Source organism: Siphateles boraxobius, unplaced genomic scaffold, assembly GCF_051911475.1.
Source record: "Siphateles boraxobius isolate OS27281-9 unplaced genomic scaffold, OSU_SipBor_1 22, whole genome shotgun sequence".
In the NCBI taxonomy this organism is placed as follows: Eukaryota; Metazoa; Chordata; class Actinopteri; order Cypriniformes; family Leuciscidae; genus Siphateles; species Siphateles boraxobius.
This window is the reverse complement of record NW_027508833.1, coordinates 13,218,486-13,242,877: the sequence shown is the minus strand read 5'-3', so window position 1 is coordinate 13,242,877 and position 24,392 is coordinate 13,218,486. Positions and strand designations below refer to the sequence as shown.

Genomic DNA, 24,392 nt, shown 5'->3' with positions numbered 1-24,392 from the left:
CCGCTAGAGCTTCGTCCACTAGACACGTCTATTCGTTGAAGTGGAACCTCTTCGTCAACTGGTCCTCTTCTCACCGAGAAGACCCCCGGAGATGTTCGATTAATGTCGTGCTTTCCTTCCTTCAAGATGGGTTGGAGCGAAGGCTGTCTCCCTCCACCCTGAAAGTCTATGTTGCCGCTATTGCCGCACATCGTGATCCGGTCGAAGGTAAGTCTGTTGGGAAGCACGACCTGATCGTCAGGTTCCTGAGAGGAGCGAGGAGACTGAATCCTCCGCGTCCTCCTCTCGTTCCCTCTTGGGACCTCTCAGTGGTTCTAACTGCCCTGCAGAGTGCTCCCTTTGAGCCTTTGCAATCAGTGGTGCTTAAGTTCCTGTCTATGAAGACAGCGCTCCTGGTTGCATTGGCCTCCATCAAGAGGGTACGGGACCTGCACGCATTGTCCGTTGACGAAGCCTGCCTGGAATTCGGGCCGGCTTACTCTCAAGTGATCCTGAGAACCCGGCTCGGATATGTGCCCAAAGTTCCTACCACTCCCTTCCGGGACCAGGTGGTGAACCTGCAAGCGCTGCCCCTGGAGGAGGCAGACCCAGCCTTGGCACTGCTCTGTCCAGTACGCGCTCTCCGCGCCTATGTAGACAGGACGCAGTGTTTCAGGACCTCAGACCAGCTCTTTGTCTGTTATGGTGGGAAGCTAAAGGGAAAGGCTCGATCCCGGCAAAGGTTGTCTCACTGGATAGTGGACGCCATTGCTTTGGCATACCAGCAGCAAGGTCGACCGTGCCGCCTTGGTGTCACTGCCCACTCCACCCGGAGCGTGGCTTCCTCTTGGGCTCTAGCGCATGACGCCTCGCTAACAGACATCTGCAGAGCTGCAGGCTGGGCGACACCTAACACATTCGCCAGATTCTACAATCTCCGAGTGGAGCCAGTGTCCTCTAATGTACTCGCTTCAACCAGCTAGTACTGGACCCGCTCAGGTGTCTTCGCTTGCTCGCCATTCCACTCCACGGACTGGATACGTGCGATTACTCCTCAGGTGAGCTTCTCCGAAAGCCCTGAGTTCCTCCAGCACTCCTGACGTCGGCGCCAGTGTCTATTGTCTGCGCGTCGGCTAGGTGCCTCCCGTGTGCATGGTCCCTCCTCTGAGCAACCCCCACATGTGTATTTCCACTGTAAGCCTCTCTGAGCATGTGTCTTTCCCTTGGAAAGCCACCTTGCCACCCCTGGGGTTGAAATATTCCACCTGCGACTGGACACCCCAGTAATCTCCATATGCATCCCTCTGGGTCATATGTGTATTTTCTAAGTTCCCCCTTCTGGGTTGGCAATAATTGCATATTTCCTCTAAGCTATGGGATATGCTCCCCAGTGTACCTTGGTATTCCTGTGCTAAATAGGAGTCCTTCGTCCGTGCCAGTCTCACGACAAGGATCTCAGATTTACGCAGGGCACTGGAAGACAGCCGAGAAGGTGGCGTGATTAGACTGGTAACCCCATTCGTCGTCATCCGACGTAACTCGGAGTGACAATGAAAGGGAACGTCTCGGTTACGTATGTAACCCTCGTTCCCTGAGTAGGGAACGGAGACGTCTGCCTGCCACTTTCCGCCGTACCGCGGGGATGAGCTCAGTCTTGGCTCCTCAGCGAAGAAACATATCTGCATGTTGCCGGCGTCCTCCTTTTATACCCACGAGGTGGGGCGGAGATACGCTATGCAAATTCCGCAGACCCATGGCATTTCTTTGCCATTGGCTCGTTTTGTAATACTCGAAGTTGATAGGCTTTCTAAGCGAAACCCCATTCGTCGTCATCCGACGTAACGTCTCCGTTCCCTACTCAGGGAACGAGGGTTACATACGTAACCGAGACGTTTTTAATGCTAAAAGTTCATAATAAAACATAATCTAGTATTTGTCAATAAAAAAGATACAAATATATTTTAAAAAGTAAAGTAAAAAGTCCTCTAAAAAGTATATCATATATATATATATAATTTTTTTATTATTATTACATCACATACTTTAGTAGTTATCATAAATTAGGTATCATTTGAAAGCTTACGAACTTAGAAACGGTATTTTTTTATTAGGCTCCTCCACTTTTGGGCATCATCTTTGGGCATAATTTATTATCAAAACCTTTTCTAATCTTGAAAAAACACATTGTCAGAAAGGTCTGAGTCTCAAGGTTCCATATTTAGTGATAGAAGTGATATTTGGATAGAAATTTATTAATTTGTTACGGCAGAAAACATACAATTAAATTCAATGGAATTCAATGGCACCCGGTGGCTATTTTTGGTATTACGCCTAAACAAAATCTCATGGGAACTTCAATTTTTGTGATATCAACTTTAAATTTGGAACACAACTTGGTCAGATATATAACTTTCATTTTATAGTAGTTTTATAGTAAAAAATATTTTGCATAATATTTTATATATAAAAAAAAAAAAGTATATTTGATTTACTGTAAATGTAAACTTCCATAACTTTTTCATACTTTAATTCTTTCAAGTGCTTTCACTTCAGTAATAATCTGCTTTGCGATATGGATCTGCCAGCAATGCCACTAACATGTAAGTAACCATGTACATTCTAATGCATGATCTGTGATCAGTGTTTTCTGATGCGTAATCATGTTCAGACAGATAATATTTCTCTCAAAATCGTTCAATACTGTTTATGTATAAGTAAATCAAGCAAGTTTCTCTTAGTAGGATGAAATTAATCTAATTTAAACTATGATTAAATTATATACAGAAAGTGTTAAATGTTAAGTGTCACTGTCCCGCTAACGGGACGCCTAACTTTACTTCAATATATTACTATTAAATCCTAATTTAATCATTACTGTAAATTTAAACTTCCATAACTTTCTCATACTTTAATTTTTTTAAGTCCTTTCACTTCAGTAATAATCTTTTACGATATGGATCTGCCAACAAAACTGATTGTTTTCTTTAAAACAAGACCAAACTTAGGTCTATATTCCAAAGCATTCTTGAATTACAACCATTTAAGTTTGTATAGTGCATTTTAATGTCCATTATCAAAAGGGGGGGTGACACTTAAGGGGTTAAAGAACACTCCCTTTCCAATCGCCCAATATGTCAATCACAGAGCGCGAGTTTATCTGGACACTTGCCAAAACTCGTTATGAAATCAATGATGCTGTTACACTGCACAACGAAGCTCTTACTGTATTTACATTGTGTTTGCATTGTTATTTGGTGAAAGCATTCATGAGAGTGCAGAAATTGATGATTTGATCAATCAAACGATCAACAGTTTAAATAAGATTAATTTCATCCTACTAAGAGAAACGATGTGAAGTTGATCGTTTAGTCACTAGCTTGATTTACTAATGCATAAACAGTATTGAACAATTTTGAGAGAAAAAATATCTGTCTGAACTTGATTACGCATCAGAAAACACTGATCACAGATCAGGCATTAGAACGTACATGATACATGGAGCAGTCTGTCATCTGCTCAATGCTCATTAGGGCAACCCTTCACGTGATGGAACTGATCTAAATATAGCGCTTTAATCAATACTTTTCATGATTTGTTCATCTCGATAGCTAAATAGTAAAAACTCTGTAAAAGTATTAGAGAGATTTCCAAATGTAATCCTGGCTATTTCATATGCAAACATGTCAGACAATCACAGCAGTGGGCGTTTACACTGAAGTCTCACAGCAGACACTCTCCTTCAAACAGAGCGTTCAAAAAACCTTGGAAAAATGCCTTTTATTTCTAAATGATTACAATTTTTTAGATAAAAATCATACTAACATTGTAAGGGCACCCCAGGAAACATAAAATAATAAAATAATCCACTTCATGACCCATATAAAGAGGGAAAAAAAACATAGAAATAAAAGCTTAAAGTAACCTAACTGCATAACTTTGCACATAACTAGGTATGTGGCTGTGTTCAGAATTAACTAATCATAAAGCTCATGTGAAATAGTTCACACTTGTCTTGAATTGTCTTCAAATAAATCATCTCAGGTTACAACTGGTTCCCTGAGAGAGGAAATGAGACACTGCGTCTTGGATTAGAACGCCATCAACGTAACGGTGTGACTGACACGCCAATTTTATTTAATTTTCAATTTTATTTAATTATTTCATTTTGTCTGGACCTCCGCTGGGAAGGAAATATAGAGACCGGACCGATTAGAACTTTAATTGAATACCCCTGCCCTAAGCCACCATCTTCCAAAAATAGATGATGATACCCAAGCTTCTATGCTCTAACTACAAGGGATGTTTTGGGGCCTCACTTGCAGGCTAGGCGTTAACCTTATGAGGGCCCAAGAACAAAGCTCTAAGGAATAAATGGCCAAGCAATGTCAGCTGTTCTTTTGCCTTGGCACAGCCCTTAAGAGAGTATCCATCAAAGGGATAATATTTTCAACTACGACTTTGGATATTAGCACTACTTCCAGGGGAAGAATGCATCGAAGGGATGCAAATATGACAGTGGCAAAATATAGTTGCAATGGTTGCTTTTATATTAAAGCTTCAGAGGAGCACGCTTTGATAATATCTGCCTCTACTCTGCCCACCTATGAGCCCACGATAGCACTGGGCCTGAACCGTAAAGGAGAGCTCCCTCACAGTGGCTCACAACAGCGAGTGCATTCAAACCCCCTAAAGAGCTGAACACGCTCGCTCTGTTTGCAAGGCGGGAGCCATCCCAGAGTATGCAACACCAAGAAAGAGATAGCTCTTAAGCAGCTCTTCAACGGGGGTATCCTTGCACATCGCTATTGCAAATTCCTCCATTACCTCGACACCTTAATGTGAAAATCTAGGAAGAACAAGGCTCATAAACACTTATATCTGGGGCAGCGGAAGAAGCAGATTATTATTAACACCTGCCTCAACTCTTTCTGCATATAATCTCTCAGAACTAGACACGCCATATTATCAAATCCTAGAGCGGCACTTCTCACGGCGTATGAGTTACAATGAATACAATCAGCTCCCTCGAGAGCTGAACGCGCTCCGTACATATATGCTAGGCTAGACCCTTATATTTGTAGACCCGGAGCACAGGGACTTTCCCCGATAATTCCACCACACTGCAAATGCTCCAAAAGTGCGACAAAATGACAATTAAGCCAGCAGCCACTGATCTATGTAAATAACTAGATTGCTCATTGTGTTCTAAACTGTAAGCGGGCAGTGAAGCCACCAGAAGTTCGAGTGGCCATTTTACGATTCCCTACCGAACATATATCTGGGATTATTAACAGAAATTGATTAGAATTTACATTAAATATTACAAAACATACAATCCCAATTACTAAATTGCACTATATTATATTTAAAAGGTTTACCATGCATAATTTTGCTCAGGGCGACAGTATACTGTAACTGCTTGGAAACAAACCTTCATGTCTTTAAATCCACACGCAGTCAGCATAATTTCTCTGAATAAGTTGTGTATGGAGGTAGTTTTGTTTCTTTATTATTCAATCAAAAAAAATATTTTCTATTAAAAAAACCTTCACTTCAATAAAAGAAAAACTTTTTAATCAAAGAAAAAAAGTATTTGAATCCAAAAATATATTTGAGATTCAAAAAAATACATTACACTGCTTTTCTTTTATTGAAAATGTTTTCTTTGATAAAAATCCGTTTTGTTTTGTTTAAAGCAACCTTTTTAATTGAAGTAACAATGTTTTTTGATTGCACCATATAATAGGAAGGACATTTGTGTCTTTATCATTCAATCAAAAAAGAAGTTGCTTCAAACAAACAAACAACAGAATCAATAAAAAGTCACTTCAATGAAAAGATAAACATTTTCAAAAATAGAAAATCGTTTTTGAATGCAAATAAAATATTTGAGACTCCAAAAATTGCATTTGAACACTTTTTTTTTAATTGAAAATGTTCTCTTTGATTGAAGTAATCTTTTTTGTGCTTGGGCCATACATGGGTAGGACATTTGTGTCTTAATCATTCAATTCCAAAAAAGTTGTTTCAATCAAAAAAAATATTTACAATCAAAGAAAAAACTGTTCAAATGCAAAAAACAATTACCCCGTGAATAAAAAAAGTATTGAAGAGAATGTGTTTTTTCGTTGTTTTTGTTTTTTTTATTTGAAGTGAATTTTTTTTTGAAGTTCAAACTGTTTTTATTGAATCTTTTTTTTTTTAAGTGAAAAAAGTTTTGAAGTTCAAATTTTTTTGATTGAATCATTTTGACACAAACGTTCCGCAGTGGGCGGGTGCTTCTCTATTGGTCAGACATGTTTGATTGACAAGTGTCTACACCAACGACATCTTTCTGACAAAGCAGTCATGTTCGCCACTCGCCAGCAAGCTTTTTGCCAGCAAGTGGAGGGAGTGGAACTTCACGTTGAGGAATATTTGTGATGGTGTTAGGTTAGATATCTAAATATATTCAGGATAGCAAAGTGCGCGAACGGCTAGTTGATAACGTTCGCCGATGCCCCCCCCCCCACCACAGCAGCTTGCTATGTGCTAGTGCTGTGTTATGTTCTACTAAGTAACGTCATTAGTGCTCAAAGAACAGACAAATGCCCACATCTACTGTTTAGTAGATGCTTTTATTTTGAGAGCGGGATATAGGCTGCTATGCTGTTGTTACGTCAAGCTGCACATCACTTGGTTTTAGGGTGCTAGGTGCAAGATTGACTATAAACCAAAATTACAAATAATTGGAACACTCATTTGATCATCAGTTCACTACCCCCTATACTTGGCCGCTGCAAGGCTCACAGAGATAGATCTGTAGCTTCAGGAAAATGAACTTCACGGCTGCTCCCTTCACTTGCTGGCAAAAAGCTTGCTGGCGAGTGGCGAACATGACTTCTTTGTCAGAAAGATGTCGTTGGTGTAGACACTTGTCAATCAAACATGTCTGACCAATAGAGAAGCACCCGCCCACTGCGTAACGTTTGTGTCGAAATGATTCCATCAAAAAAATGTGAACTTCAAAACTTTTTGCACTTCAAAAAAAAAGTGATTCAAACGAAAAAATCTGTACTTCAAAACTTTTTTCACTTAAAAAAAATTATTCAATCAAAACAATTTGAACTTCTAAATTTTTTTCACTTCAAATAATAAATAAAAAAAACAACGAAAAAACACATTCTCTTCAATACTTTTTTTATTCACGGGGTAATTTTTTTTTTTGCATTACAGTTTTTTCTTTGATTGAAAATATTTTTTTTGAATGAAAAACTTTTTTGGAATTGAATGATTAAGACACAAATGTCCTACCCATGTATGGCCCAAGCACAAAAAAGATTACTTCAATCAAAGAGAACATTTTCAATAAAAAAAAAAGTGTTCAAATGCAATTTTTGGAGTCTCAAATATTTTATTTGCATTCAAAAACGATTTTCTATATTTGAAAATCTTTATCTTTTCATTGAAGTGACTTTTTTATTGATTCTGTTGTTTGTTTGTTTGAAGCAACTTTTTTGATTGAATGATAAAGACACAAATGTCCTACCTATTATATGGTCCAATCAAAAAACAATGTCAGTTCAATTAAAAAGGTTGCATTAAACAAAACAAAACGGACTTCTATCAAAGAAAACATTTTCAATCAAAGAAAAGCAGTGTTCAAATGTATTTTTTTGAGTCTCAAATATATTTTTGGATTCAAATACTTTTTTTCTTTGATTGAAAGTTTTTTTTAATTGAAAATATTTTTTTTGATTGAATAATAAAGAAACAAAACTACCTCCATAGTTGTGAAGAGTGTATATTATTTCCTGAAGTCTTTTGTTGACCAATATGCACTTCAGACTGCAAGTGTTATTAATATTGTTGAGCTAATTATTAATTTAACCAATGTTTAAGTCATTATCTTTAATGCTTTAAGTCATTATCTTTAATGCTTCGAAATACATGTCAACAAAAACACTGTTAAATCATTTAGTTACTGTATACATACTACATAGTATACAACACTATAATACTGTTTACATAATAACATATCCCCAGTGAATAACTGTAAATGGCGAATTAAGTTGTATACACATGCCTTACAAAGCATAAATCTGTATTCAGATTTCTGAAGAACCATTGTTAAGAACTGTTTGTCAGCTGATCTGAGCTTTAAGGAAGAATAACATAACTTTTAATAAGCAGGGGAAATTCCTGACAAATAACCATTTCAATGGTTGCAAACTTTTATGATTGAAAATCAATATCAGATATCCCACCTATCAATCCACCAGAATACCAAATGGAGGTCTGTGCACCTAAGTGGAAAGAGATAGAGCAGGTTTTGAGAAAGGCAAGGGCTTCATCATCTCCAGGGCCTAATGGAGTTCTGTACAGAGCGTACAAGAGTGCTTCAGGAGTTCTACGAATTCTGTGGAAATTGATAAAAGTGGCATGGGAAAAGCAGATTGTACCTAGAGCATGGCGACGAGCAGGTGTAGTCTTTATACCTAAAGAAAAAGATGCTACAAGCATCAGTCAGTTTCGTCCTATTTCACTATTAAACGTCGAAGGTAAGATTTTCTTCAGCATTATTGCGCAGAGATTGTCAACCTACCTATTAAAGAATGGCTTCATTGACACTTCAGTTCAAAAAGCGAGCATTCCAGGGTTCTCAGGATGCTTAGAACACATCAATGTTATCTGGCAATGAATTCAATCAGCTAAAAAGGAGAGGAAGGAGCTCCATGTGACATTCCTGGATTTGGCTAATGCATATGGTTCAGTGCCATATGAGCTTCTGTGGGCAGCATTTGATTTTTTTAGAGTACCAATGTCAATAACAAATTTAGTGAAAGCCTATTTTGGAGATTTGCAATTTAGTTTCTCAACTCCAAAATTCAGCACCGCATGGCAATGCTTAGAGGTTGGAATAATGGCAGGATGCACAATTTCTCCACTGGCTTTTACCATGGCAATGGAAGTAATCATTAGGGCATCAAGATGGGTAGTAGGAGGAGAGCGCTTGGCTTCTGGGATGCGACTACCACCAATCAGAACATACATGGATGACATGACAACCATGACTACAACAGTAGTCTGCACTAATCGGTTATTGGGGAAGTTAACAGATAATATCGAATGGGCACAAATGCAATTTAAGCCCTCTAAATCAACGAGCATCTCAATAGTTAAAAGAAAGGTAGTAGATAAAACATTCTTCATTAATGGTGAGGGAATACCAACAGTTTCTGAGAAGCCAGTGAAGAGTCTTGGGAGATGGTACGATGGGGATCTAAAGGACACAGTTCGAGTGGGAGAAGTTAGACGACAAGCAGTGGAAGCGTTGAAGAGCATAAGCAGCTGTGCTTTACCAGGCAAACTAAAACTCTGGTGCTTTCAGTTTGGTCTACTGCCAAGGTTGCTGTGGCCACTGACTGTGTACAAGGTTTCTTTGACAACAGTGGAAAAGCTGGAAGCGTTAATAAGTTCATACATCAGGAAATGGTTGGGAGTTCCACGCTGCCTCAGCAGAGTGGGAATTTATAGTAAAGGAGTATTGCAGCCCATTGACTACCAGCCAATCAGAGCATACATGGATGACATGACAACCATGACTACAACAGTAGCCTGCACTAATCGGTTATTGGGGAAGTTAACAGATAATATCGAATGGGCACAAATGCAATTTAAGCCCTCTAAATCATGGAGCATCTCGATAGTTAAAAGAGAGGTAGTAGATAAAACATTCTTCATTAATGGTGAGGGAATACCAACAGTTTCTGAGAAGCCAGTGAAGAGTCTTGGGAGATGGTACGATGGGGATCTAAAGGACACAGTTCGAGTGGGAGAAGTTAGACGACAAGCAGTGGAAGCGTTGAAGAGCATAAGCAGCTGTGCTTTACCAGGCAAACTAAAACTCTGGTGCTTTCAGTTTGGTCTACTGCCAAGGTTGCTGTGGCCACTGACTGTGTACAAGGTTTCTTTGACAACAGTGGATAAGCTGGAAGCGTTAATAAGTTCATACATCAGGAAATGGTTGGGAGTTCCACGCTGCCTCAGCAGAGTGGGAATTTATAGTAAAGGAGTATTGCAGCCCATTGACTACCAGCCAATCAGAGCATACATGGATGACATGACAACCATGACTACAACAGTAGCCTGCACTAATCGGTTATTGGGGAAGTTAACAGATAATATCGAATGGGCACAAATGCAATTTAAGCCCTCTAAATCATGGAGCATCTCGATAGTTAAAAGAGAGGTAGTAGATAAAACATTTTTCATTAATGGTGAGGCAATACCAACAGTTTCTGAGAAGCCAGTGAAGAGTCTTGGGAGATGGTACGATGGGGATCTAAAGGACACAGTTGGAGTGGGAGAAGTTAGAGGACAAGCAGTGGAAGGGTTGAAGAGCATAAACAGCTGTGCTCTACCAGGCAAACTAAAACTCTGGTGCTTTCAGTTTGGTCTACTGCCAAGGTTGCTGTGGCCACTGACTGTGTACGAGGTTTCTTTCACAACAGTGGATAAGCTGGAAGCGTTCAATAAGTTCATACATCAGGAAATGGTTGGGAGTTCCACGCTGCCTCAGCAGAGTGGGACTTTATAGTAAAGGAGTATTGCAGCTGACAGTCTCAGTGCCAAGGTCAGACTGGAAATGACTTTAGCAGAGTCTTGCGACAAATGTGTAAGGGAGGCAGCCCCTGTGGTAAAAACTGGTAGAAAGTGTTCAGCAAAGAAATCTGTAGTAGAGGCAAAGGCTGACCTTCAAATTGGGGATATCGTGGGACAGGTACAGCATGGAAGAGGGGGTTTTGGGCTCAGTTTAGCTCCTTCTAAATGGCACAAGGCAGGCCCAGCTCAAAGGAGGAAGCTGGTAGTCAATGAGGTGCGAAAGCAGGAGGAGAGGATGAGATGTATAAAGGCCATTTCCCAGGCCAAGCAGGGAGAGTGGATGAGATGGGAGAGTGTGGAACAACGCAAAATGGGCTGGCAAGAACTTTTGTCAATGGAAGAGAGTAGTATCAGTTTCCTTATTAGGTCAACATATGATGTTCTCCCATCACCGCAGAACCTAAACCTCTGGGTAGGAGAGGATCCCTCTTGTCCTTTGTGTTCATCACCTGCCACATTAAGGCACATTTTGACAGGATGTAAGGTGGCTCTTAGCCAAGGTTGGTTTACTTGGTGCCATGACCAAGTATTGCAATGTTTGGCATTAGAATTGGAAGGCAAGCGTAGTATGAACAATACGTTGCCGCCTTTTCTAGCAAAAAATTACACGCAGAAGACAATATTCCTCCGCCCAGGAGAGCAACCACCAAGAAAAGGTGCTAACACCAATTCTCGCCCAGGACAACTGGAAGCTGCTAGGGACTGGAAGATGCTGGCTGATCTTGATCAACGGCTTATTTTTCCACCTGAGATTGCCACCACTAACCAACGACCAGATATTGTTTTGTGGTCTGGATCAGCACGCATTGTTCAACTGATAGAGTTAACAGTGCCATGGGAGGATGCAGTAGATGAGGCATATGAGAGGAAGAAACTGCGGTATGCTCATCTGGCCACTGAAGCAGAACAGCGAGGATGGAGAGTCCAGGTTTATCCAGTGGAAGTGGGTTGTCGAGGTTTTGTGGCACACTCTACAACCCGGTTCCTCAGAGACGTCGGATTCAGTGGCCAAGAGTTGCATCGCACAGTAAAGAACTTATCTGAAGCAGCAGAAAGGAGCAGCAACTGGCTGTGGTTGACACGGAAAGATTCTAGCTGGCTGTGTACAGGCCGCCATGCTACGGTTTCGTAGAATTCTTGTAAACTTGAAGAGTCTGTTGGTTTATTTGTATAGGTTGTATAGTATTTACAGTCGTTACGTTCCTGTTTATATTGCGTGAATGACGGGTGGTTGGGCAGATATTGTGTTTTGCGGTAGGTGGTATGCCATACGGAACCGTTGCCACTGAAACTGCATATTAACGCACCAGTGGGGCTCGACAGCCTTAGTCAAACGGGTTGGCGCGTATGGTTGGGTTGCGGAGAAATTGTGAGATTGTGGTTAGGTCTCAGCAGCAGGAGGGATGTAGAGGTCAGTAAGCTGGGCTGAGTTGAGTGGGGGACGGAGGGGGGTGACTCTGGGACTCCAGAGTCACTGTCGAGCCCTCTTGAGGTGTCGTGGGCTAGTCGACGAAACACTGAGGACGGAAGGTGCCCACTTGAAGTCCTTAGAGATGTCCCCTACTCAGCTCAATCCAGACGGTTGTCATGGGGGGACCGCACTGTGGTTGCAGCCGTTGTGTGTGCTGACGCGTGTTAACACTAGACAGATGGAGATTTACATCACCATATGGAAAGAAGCGTAAATGGATGGAGAAGCATAGGTTACTGTAAAGCTATGTCTTAGTTGGTGCTTATCTTGGCGAAGGCCGAGTACAAATCAGCATGACGTTTTAACATCTACTCTCGTGTAATGGAAATCATTAACATCAATGAATGAAAATTATTAAATCTTTAACCCCTTAAACCAACATCTCAACAGCTCCTGGTCCCTGCATGCTGGATATGTAAACATTGTAAACATTGTTCAACATTTTTCCTTTTGTGTTTTATGAAAAAAAAGTTATACAAGTTTGGGAAAAAATATATAACAGTGAATAAATGGTATATATACATACATACATATATATACACACACATATATATATATATATAGTACTGTATAAAACTTTACCACTACTTTACCAAAACTTTGGTATTCTTTACCAAAAATTCTGTGCAAACATCTGACTGGATCATTACAAATGAAGGAAAAAATTATATTTTACAACATTAAATTATATTTCCTACTAGCACAGGTCAGTAAAAAATAAAGTTTTTTTTACATTTTTTTAATAACAATAAAAAAAGTTGCTCTCAAATTTCATCAAAAATATATTACTTTGTGTTCTGAAGATGAACGAAGGTCTTACGGGTTTGGAACGACATGAGTAATTAAAGGACAATTCCGGCCAAAAATGAACCTACGGCTAAATAACACATGGGTACCGAGTCGACCGTTCTCTGGGATGCGTTTTCATGATAACCGAATGTACCAAGTTTTAATGTTAGTTTAAGTTTAACCACAGATTAGCTTATAACGCTAGTGTATGGGAGTCATTGAATAACTAAAAATAAAAATCGCTAGTTAATACCACTAACAAGGCTCAAAATAGCCCCACACTAACACGGTAGCATAATGAGGGTCTCTACCTGAAAACCGAAGGATTGAGAACTTTGTAAGTGTACAGACAGAAGAAGATACTTTATAAAGACAGTACACTTCGCGTATATAAGCAGGAGCCATCTTTGGAAAACAGTCTCGACCAGTCGGACCACGAACACCATGCTACGTGAGCTGAACTGTGACTATCGACCAGTACGTAGCACAGCCATTTTTATTTTTACTTATTCAGGGCTCGACATTAAGCCTTTTCATGTGCTTGTCCTTCGGACAAGTACATTTGTCATTCACTTGTCCGAGTAAAAAGTAGCTTGTCCGGATTTTTTTTTTCTTTGTGTGTTATTTTATTCTGAAGCAATATTCTCATCAGTGTTCAATCAGCTTTGATATTTAAATCGGCATATTGTAATATCTGCACCTTTAAAGGGCATCTCCTCCCCCTATCTTATTAAATGTATGCAGGCCCGGATTGGCCATCTGGCAATTCTGGCACATGCCAGAAGGGCCGGTGTTATTTTCTATTGTTTTGGGCCGAGCTGACCACGTTGCTCTCCTTGATCATTTCAAATTCAATTCACCGCTACTTTTTCCCATGCTTTTTCCCTCTTCCTCGCTATGTTCCTCGCGCTCGCGCCCGCGCCGCTGCTACCGTCTTCTTCTTCTTCTTCTTCTTCTTCTTCTTCTTCTTCTTCTTCGATAGTAGCCTAAGCTACTGTCTGTATACTGCCACCTGCCTTACTGGAGGTCTAGCAACCCAAGTGCAAGCCGCCACTTCACAGACACCGATAGTTGCGTGTTCTGAGTTAACACAATCAGAGTGTAAAAATACGGGATATTTTACGGGAAAATACTTAAACGGGAAGACAGCGGGAAAAGAGCTAAAATACGTGAGAAACCCGGAAAAAACTAGATGGGCCGGCCCATATTTATAGGGGGGTTTCTCCCCCTAGCTACTGGCAAGTGATATGGCAGGACGTGCATGCGGAAGTGATAGGCAGAGGCCCTCCCCTCTGCCCAAAGTAATATGCTCCACGTCAAGAGTACGCAACCAAAAGCGGGGAAAGAGTAAAATAAATTTTGCTAGTATGTCAGTGGCCGATCATTGAAAGAGTAGTGGAGAAGAGCGCGCTGATGCAACGGCTGCTGATTTAATAAGGTAGGTCATGCTTCTTTTTATCATATATATTCTATTGTGGTTTGGTCATGGTGCTTTTTCTTTATTAAGCAGTTGTGTTGTGTGCGTCGTGCCGCCGTGCCATGCTCGTGTGTGTGCGTGTGTTTTTGGCTGCTGTGCCATACTCGTGTGTGCGTGTGTTTTTGGCCGTTGTTCCATGCTAGTGTGTGCTGTGAATGTGTATGGACTAAAGTCTATGCGCCTCAGTCTTATATCATGACGTATGCCTACAGTGTTAAAGTCATTGCTGCTTTGTATGGTGTGTCTCAGTGGGAAAAAATTTCAGATTCTGGGGACGTTTTTTTTAACGTCATCAATTAGTTGGGCCGGTGAAAACCACCAATGCCAGGGCCGAATTTTGGTCCCAGTCCGGCCCTGAATGTATGCTTCATATTTCATTTTAAATTCCTAAATTTGATCAATAAATTCAATTATTTAGAATAATAAGACACTATAGCTCTGTTACCCTAGGTATGGCTCATCAAATTAAACCATTTACACTGAAAAATTACAATTGCATAGAATCATGTTATGAAATTGATTTAAATATACAAATACATAACACTAAACCGCCAGTAGGTGGTGGCAGGCGACCGTCTTAATGAGTGAGTCATTGATTCATTCAATCAAACGATTCGTTCAAACGGCTGATTCATTCAAGTATGAGACAGATGTTTATGAATGGGTCATTGAATCTTTGACTCAACCGATTCGTTCAAAATGCTGAATCATTCAGTGATGAAAACAGGTTAAGTGTTCCTGTGAGATGTGCCGTGGTTCTGCTGTGATTTTTGTTTGGAACTATTTTCGCTGCTGAAACAGAACAAAAACATGCAATATTGCATCTAAAATGTAAGTGACTTAATTTTAACTGTTTATTGAACTGTTGTAGGAAATCAATGTCACATTTTCAGTCGTGATGGTATTCAGGAAAAATAATTGAGGTTGCTTAACATATGTTAAAAATATAAAACTCCACATTTAGATTTTTTATAGGCAGTATGTTGTTAACTGAGTGTGTGTGTGTGCTACGCTCATTTGCTGTGTGTGCTGTGTGTGTGCTACGCAGATTTCTCCTCGAGAGGCTGCGCGAGCGTCAACAGCGCAACCTTACCGTCAGTAATAGCCTACATTATCCACAATCGATCGCAACTTACAATAAATGTAATAAAATCAGAATCATTCTCTCGGTTTAGTGATGCCCTAGTTATTTGTTTATTTTTGTTATTGATGTTCTATTCAGGCTACTTGTCCGGTCGGGCAAGTAAAATTCTCTTTTACTTGTCCCTTCAAAAAATACACTTGTCCCGGACAAGCGGACAAGCGTTAATGTCGAGCCCTGACTTATTCAATGCCCCATACACTAGCGTTATAAGCTAATCTGTGGTTAAACTAAAACTAACGTTAAAACTGGGTATATTCGATTATTATGAAAACGTATCCCAGAGAACGGTCGACTCGGTACCCATGTGTTATTTAGCCATAGGTTCATTTTTGACCGGAATTGTCCTTAAATAACAGAATAATAGAAATCTTTTTGCGTGAACTAAGCCATTAACACATTTTGGAACTACATAATTAAGCTTTAAAGCAATGGTGTCAGGCAATTGACTCACCAATCACGTAAAACATGAGGTCCCTTATCAGAAAGCACAGGGCAATGGTACAGCCAAATATCAGAGCTCCTGCTGAGAAGTGAGACATAAACATTTTTATATAATTCACATCCTCATGAAATCATTAACAACACCTGCTTTTTATTTTCTCTCAATTTTAACAAACAGGACATTTATTTTAGAACAAATCACAGAAGGAAAACATGATAAAGGTTGATGGGTATTGTCAGTCACCATAGACAAAGAGTTAATGTGATCAACAGGAATTTCTTAAAAAATAAATTAAAAAATAAATTAAAAAAATCATGATTTTCGTGATTTGGAGGCTGATCATGGTTTTATGAGGGATTAAGTTTATAAAATATGATTAAAACAGCAAGTGATAAGTTTCAGATTAGAGTTTATGCAATAGAAGTTGTGGTTGCGTCTTCACCTTTCACGCACAAGTAGGTGTGTTCTGTGCATCATCTTTTTTGTTTTGTGTTTTGTGTTTTGTGAATGATTGTGGTTTGACAGCATTTTCACTCGCTGTCAGGGAAGTGAGGCAGATCGATTTTTACGACATTCTATGAGATTGTCTGGGTATTAGTTCTGAGTGATAGGTCAATTGAACACATGCTTTACTGATGTTGCTAATATTTCGGCTTTGTTTATAGTATTTCCTCTTTTATATATTTTGTTGAATGAATATTATGAACATACAATTGTTTTTTTATTCCCCGTTTCTCTCTCTCCGTCTCTTTACCATAAGCAGGACGTAATGGCTGCCACCTGACTCCAATGATTGGTAACCTGATGTGGTTGGAGGAGGAGAGGAAGCTGTGGGGATTTAAGCAGCCTGATTCCATAGACTTGGGTATGTGTGTGTGGAGGCTGCATCGTGTGGTACCAAATCTCAACCCCGAAGCTCTGTTGAATATTCTTTCTGATTATATTTGGTTGATTGATCCTCTTCAGTGTTATCGTGTGAACACTCTCGTGGTAATTGGTGCCTACGACAAGACTTTCTAGTTATGTTGTAAGATATTATTTACTAATAGTCATCTGTGTAAAGTATTCTTTATTGTTATTATTATGTTAAGTCTTTGGGGAAAGGATTGGTAGAGAGGTGGGTGTTTTGCTTTAATGTATTTGTTTTCACCTGTTTAAGTTAGTTAGGGAGTTAGAGTATTCAGTGTATTTTTCTTTTCTTTTCTTGTGGTGTCTAGTTAGTTTTCCCCGTAATAGTTAGAGGGTTTATGTTTGTTATTTTTCCATTACCCCCTCTTGAAGCCTTGAAATCCCCCCACACCCATAAGAATAAAACCGCTTGATTCTTCTTGAGTTTGTCTTGGGTTATTCTTGTTTAAGTATTGGGGTTGGGAGCTGAACCTGGCTGCCTCCACACATCACACCATTTTTGTTCCTTTTATTTTATTCTGTTACACGTTCCTTCAAACCCTAGACTAAATAGGAACGTAACACTCTGTTTTAAAACAAAAAACAAAACAAATAAACAAACATATAATTCTAGCTTCATTTATTCTTTTTTTTTAATTCTTTTTTTTAATCAACATTTGAATGTGGGTAAGTTTTATAAAATTAAAAAAAGCAACATTTTGAACAAAAAGCAGACATAATAGCATTTTTGTCAAAGACTAGGCTAAGTCCGGATCGAATTCATAACGATGATTCATAATTTATTTCTTCCATCAGCATCCCTAAAGCTTGCACAGTCCTATACCTTGTGCTGAAAAGACATTTCATTCGGTAGCGTTAGGCAATTTCGATCTATATACTGTTTAATGTTTGATGATCATGTGCATAAGCAATGCTTTTATAACTTGTTGTTAGCGTTGGGTCCGAGTCCACCTTTGTCGAGTCCGAGTCGAGTCCAAGTCCTTACCAATCAAGTCCGAGTCCAAATCCAAGTCCAAAGGGGGCCGAGTCGGACTTGAGTATTTGTGAAATTCAAACGATAAATACCATTTTGTGGTGCTTTAATGTGTAGCGCTTCAGTTCAAGCAGCACGTGAACAGATCATCTATTTTAGTTATAGCAGAAATTAAACATGAATGACATCAGAACTGCAAAAAGTTGTCAATACACACCATTTTTCAAGTTCAAATCCACTGACTGGTTTGGTTTGTTTGTCAGACAAAAATGGCGGATATCTGCATTATCTTTGGTCATATAGCCTATCATTCAAACTCCGGCAAAAAGTCTTAACACTGAGCTCTTAAATTAATATTTTACCTTTACAAAAGGATAGCCATACTGTCCATCTTTCAGAATCTGCACGGTAATGCTCAAGAATGCAACACGATGCATTAAAGACAAGGGATAAACTTTTGCAGTAGGGGTAAAATCTTTGCGTATCAGAGGGAGCTGCCACTCGACCTGTCACTTAACCCGTCACCGCTAGGGGCCGCTGCCAATCGACCCGTTACCGTTATATGCGCCTGCCACTCGACCAGTCACCGTTATATGTGCCTGCCACTCGACCAGTCACCGTTATATGCGCCTGCCTCTCGACCAGTCACCGTTATATGCGCCTGCCACTCGACCAGTCACGGATATATGCGCCTGCCACTCGACCAGTAACCGTTATATACGCCTGCCACTCGACCAGTCACCGTTATATGCGCCTGCCACTCGACCAGTAACCGTTATATACGCCTGCCACTCGACCAGTCACCGTTATATGCGCTGCCACTCGACCAGTCACCGTTATAAGCCTGCCACTCGACCAGTTACGGATATATGCGCCTGCCTCACGAGCTTACACAATATGTAAGAAGTTTTTTTTTTAACCAAATGCAGCTCATATCACCTCTAGCCAGGGGGAGCCAGAACGGTACGCACAATAGGTCAGTATATTCACCATTAACCAAACGCCTTTCGCCTGCCTTACAGCTACCAGACACTCCTACTGATGCACATGATCAAATAGACAGGTATCCTGCGTTTCCTTCTGCTCTTATTTACCCAACCTATTTGCCACATCACCTTATATTTTATTCCGCCGTTTTAATGCGGAGCGCGAGTCTCGTGACAATATTTGTCATCTTATCTTATTCGCTTGTTTTGCCCGTAATTGAGAGCGTCTCGTGGCTCGTGTCGCACCAGCAACAAGATCTCTCACTGTTTTCATCTACCAGACACTCCGATCGATGCACATGTGCAAACAGACAGTGCAATCCTGCTCTTATTTATCTATTTGTCATCTTCTTATATTTGATTCCCTCTTTTTGTCCATAATGGAGCGCGCGTCACATCACCTATTAAGCCCCATTCACACCGCCAGCGACTTTGTCGCTGTATGTCGCTAGGCTCTGTACTGTGATGTCGCTTGTGGGCGTTCGTAGTGCTGTCGCTCTCATGTTATTGGTAGACTGCACGTCTGGCCATATCTATACAAAATACCATCACAAGTGATATATACCACTATACAATTTTAATTTGACTAGGAATTAGGCTAAAAAGAAACAGTATATGCTGTTGGGAGAGTGTTTTTATATTACCATAGCAGTGTTCAGTGGATTAAATAATTTACTAGATTAACGATCGATCAATCAACAAATTAAACCCACTCATACTGTCATAAATTACTAAAACGTCATACTGTCATAAATTACTAAAACGTCATTCGTATTTGACAAATAATAAATTTTCTTGTCCCTAATAGTCAAAACAATCCAGGGGAAACTGTAAAATGAACTGCAGCAGTACTAAACTTGCATCATAAAATTAGACTACTCGAACTATAAATGTATGAATTAAACTCACTGAGACTGTCGACAGTTTCTTTTCCATGCATCGTTTTATTATATCCATATATGTGGTTACAGTTAAATCATATTAAACAGTGTAATCATCCTCGAACTCTTCTGTCTTGCCTGCAATCGAGACGGTGACGTGAGCTCCACTGAAAAGGCTTCTTTCCTATTGGTTGTCGCTCGCGAAAATCGCTTCTCATTTGCATAAAGTTGAAATTTCTCAACTTTTGTCGCTTGTCTCTTGTCGCTTGACACGCCCACATTCTGTCGCCAACGGTCAATGTCGCTCGTGTTGCCGGATGTCGCCAGCGCTCCATTGAAATGAATGGGATCATGTCGCTTTGTCGCTGCGTGTCGCTGCCGGTGTGAACGGGGCTTTAGTGTTGCGCCAACCACAACCTAGCGTCACGTCTGTCTCAAAATCTCTCACTGTTTAAATCTACCAGACACTTCCGATTGATGCACATGTGCAAACAGACAGTAAAATACTGCTCTTATTTGCCATCTTATCTTACATTTTATTCCCTTTTTGTTCATACTGGAGTGCGCGTCACGTCACCTATAAGCGTCGCGCCAGCCACAACTTAGCGTGGCGCCTGCCTCATGATCTCTCACTGTTCACATGAACCAGACATTCCGATCGAAGTACATGTGCAAACAAACAGTAAAATACTGCTCTTATCTTGCCATCTTATCTTACATTTTATTCCCTCTTTTTGTTCATAATGGAGCGCGTCACGTCACCCAAGCGTCATGCCAGCCACAAGATCTCTCGCTGTTTTACTGCCTGATACCCCGATTGACAGCTGAAGGGAAAAGATTCCTCACTACATCAATTTCTTTGTTTTATAGGCCTAGGCTATTTTTATTTCATTTTATTTACAGAATATTGCAGAATATCAACATGTAATGAGGTCTTTGAATTTGCATCAGTGAGAACTGCAAAACAAAAAAAACTTGTTCAGGCAAAGAACAAAATTGTATTTTAATAATTAAAAAGAAATAATTTTTTTTAATAATCATCATTACTCGCCCCATGGGGTTTTACCAATCGGTTACTCTATCTGTGGCCGTTAAAAAACCAACACTGGTACGGCAAATCCAAAACAAATGGACTCATATACTGAATTTAGAGTGTGAAATTGACAGCATTTTAATGATTCATCTAAAATAATAAAATAAAAGAGAGTACACAGCAATATTTTGCACTTGCCAGTTGTTATTTTGCCAGTTTTTCACACAAACATCTTATGCGAAAGATGAATAATAAATTAAAATAGATAGGCCTATAGGCTATAAAACAAACAAATCGATGTAGCGAGGAATCTTCGTCTGCTTTTCCCTTCAGCATGTCATCGGAGTATCAGACAGTAAAAGTGAGAGATTGTGGCTGGCAAGAGATTCAAGCCTCGTTTCTCCAGCCTCGAGAGATTTGATAGATTTGATGCTCATGCGAGAGATTTGATGCTCGAGAGATTTGATGCTCATGCGCTTATAGGTGACGTGATGTGCGCTCCATTATGGACAAAAAGAGGGAATAAAATATAAGATGGCTAATTGCCTGATTGCACATGAGCATCAAATTGAGTGTCTGGTATATTTAAACGGTAAGAGATCTGACGCAGGTGCAACTGTTGTGGCTGACGCGACGCTTAATAGCTGTCAAGACTCGCGCTCCAGATTAAAACGGCGGAAAAAAATATAAAGTAAGGTGGCAAATTAGTAGGCTAAATAAGAGTAGAAGTAAATGCGGGATGCATGCCTAACTGTCTATTTGATCATATGCATCAGTCGGAGTGTCTGCTAGAAGCTGTAAGGCAGGTGAAAAGCATTTAGATAATGGTGAATATTGACCTTTTGTGCATGCCGTTCTTGCCCATTAGCTACAGGGGTTACGTGCTGCATTTTGTTTAAAAAACACCTTGTATATTGTGCAAAGTCCCGAGGCAGGCGCATATATCCGTGACGGGTCCTGAGACAGGCACATATACCTTGACTGCTCGAGTGGCAGGCGCATATAATGTTGACTGGTCGAGTGGCAAGCGCATATAACGGTGACGGGTACCGAGGCAGGCACATATAACGGTGACGGGTCGAGTGGCAGGTGCATATAACGGTGACTAGGGGTGTGACGAGATACTTATCTCACAAGACGAGACGAGACACGAGATTGGGTTCACGAGAACGAGACAAGATTTTTTTCAGATATCCTCAAAGAAAAAATTCATGACTGGAAAAATTGTCTGCAGGTGCATTTTGAAATGTTTTAACATTTAACTAATAATCTTCTAATGCAGGTCATTTTAGGTCTACTTAATGAGTATTAATTATCAAATGCATTGAAAGAAAACAATATGCAAGCATTGTAAAAGTTTTTTTACTGACTGGCATTTCTCCTGTATGATTTCACATGAGTCTCTTCAGACCTAACTGTACATTTATGAGCTTTCAGAACTTCTGATTGAGGCTGTGTGTGACCTCCTAACTGAATTTCCTTACACAAATTGAATATAGACATAAAAATAAAAATAAATAAGTTTTCTTTTAGTCTTGGTCTAACAAACAATAAGTGGAACAGCAACCATAATCAAAGTACTGTAGCGCACAGACTATTTATATAATTGTTGTGAAATTGCTGTTTTATTTTGCACCGGCAGTTATAGGGTTAATGCTGTTCGGATTTCGGAAAAGGCCGGTAGAGAAATGAGGCTGGTGCGTTTGTCTTTACAGTTGTTCTTGCGTTCCTGCGTTCCGATCAAAAGTTCAGAAACGGAGCCTACCTTGTCTGTTGTGAAGACGTTACAGTAGCTACTCTATAGCTACTCAATATTCAAAGTGCAAACAGAGACCGTAGCCAATTAATTAGTCCAGAGATGGGTATTGGGTGACTATTGTATGTGCAGCCTAATTTGCGCACATCAGGGAGCTCGTGTTTTACTTTCACTTTCAAATGCGTGATCGAGCGTACTCTGTGTATAAGATGCAGCGGTGCTAAGCGCACATTCTACAAGATAAGACATTTATCAGACGTTAAGGCTCTGTTGCGCAACGAATTTGACGATATCGCGAAACAGCTTTTCACTCTGCAAGGTGTATGTAATACAAGGTGTATGTAAACTAAACTTATGAATAAAGTGTAAATGTAACAAAAATCATAAGATTATTAGAGGCCAAAATGTTGCTATGGTTATCACATTCTAATGTTGCTATGGTTACTATGTCAATCATCGCAATTTCATGACTCACAGGAATATAATTTAGCTGATTCACTCCCACATTTAAATGCAGTTATCACTCCTTACACTTCACAGAGTGAACGTAACAACTCATCCTCTAGAAGCATGGAAAACAAAACTATTATTTAGATCAATAGCGCTCCCTTTAAGCTATCACTTACCGCGTTCTGCACTCTCACTAAAACTCTCGTCATAAACACTGAAGTTGTCCGCATCTGCACAGTGAATCTCTTATTTACTTTGCGTCTAGACTTTGTTGTTTATGAGGGGATTTGCAAAAGCGTAAAGCTTGTGCTGATTCTAAACATACATTTTAACCGAATTCTCCGCATGGGGACTATAAAACGCCTCTGATTGGCTGGCCACTGCGTTCATGCGCTTGATATATACATGTCTGTGATTGGCTACACGCTGAAACAACACTATGTAAGTAGTTTCATTTCGTTTTTGAATAAAAATATATTGTATCCTCCAGTGCATGCTCATTAACTGACGCAGCCGGCCAAACGTGATTAGAAATGCATTATACTAAATATTTTTTTTCTTAACAATACATTTGTAACGCAAGTAACTCAATTTTATTGACATCAGTAACTGTAATCAATGAGTTACATTACTGCGTTATCACGAACGAAATCTAAAAACCAGACACCAAGGGATTACATTTCACAAGAAAGAGAAATTTTGTACATTTTTTAAAATTTCTCTGGACTCAATGATAAATACATGTCTGACCGTTGGAACTAACCAAAACAACTAGAAAATCGCATTCATGACGATTTATTGTGATTTTATTTCCGTTAGACCTTTTCATACATTGACGCTGATGCATTAAAGAGGAGGGGCTCCCCTGTTCCATGATGGCGTCTCTATTGACGCATTCGTTCCAAACTGCCGTAGCCAAGGCGACATCTAGTGTATATATATATGGTCAATGGCGAGAGACAACAAATATTTGGATCCTGTTTGAATAGCTTGGTTTCACATGACGTCACGCTGCTTCATCGCGAGAGCGCGAAAATTCTGATGGAGGGCAGGAAGTGAAATAGCTGAGGATCTGCCATCAATGTTTTGTGTAGTTTACGGCTGCTCCAATCGTTCTAATCGAGAAAAGGGAAAGGGTTTTTATAGAGTACCAAAGATTGTCATTCATAAAGGTGAAAAATGTAAAAAGCTCACAGAACAATGCCGTAAGAAGTGGATTTTTAACGTAACATTACGTCTGCGGTTTGGGAGGAGCAGAGTCTGTTAATGCCATGTCTGCAGCGACGGTATGTTAGCTAGCCAACGTGTTTTTTGTGTCTGTGTTTATATAGCATTAGGTTGTCGTTCAGGGGATCAGTGGGAATGGGACATTAAATGATCAAGGTAAATTAGACTCAATACAGACTCTCCGCAACGGTTTCCTCCATAGACGTATTTTCCATGTTTACTTCCTGCCCT

The 24,392-nt window shown here is 40.0% G+C and overlaps 1 protein-coding gene across 8 annotated transcripts in view; it reads right to left on the bottom strand.

Annotated features, from left to right (window-relative positions):
* The window catches only part of arel1 (apoptosis resistant E3 ubiquitin protein ligase 1), a 200,835-nt gene that overhangs the window by 141,456 nt on the left and 34,987 nt on the right, over positions 1 to 24,392 (bottom strand). For 7 of the 8 annotated variants that reach the window (XM_077238654.1, XM_077238653.1, XM_077238660.1 and 4 more), the window contains one exon: positions 15,956 to 16,027. In XM_077238654.1, the coding sequence (XP_077094769.1) occupies positions 15,956 to 16,027 (72 nt within the window). Of the gene's footprint in view, positions 1 to 15,955; positions 16,028 to 22,493; positions 22,626 to 24,392 lie in introns of those variants that run through there. The other variant, XM_077238661.1, reaches the window with a different exon arrangement.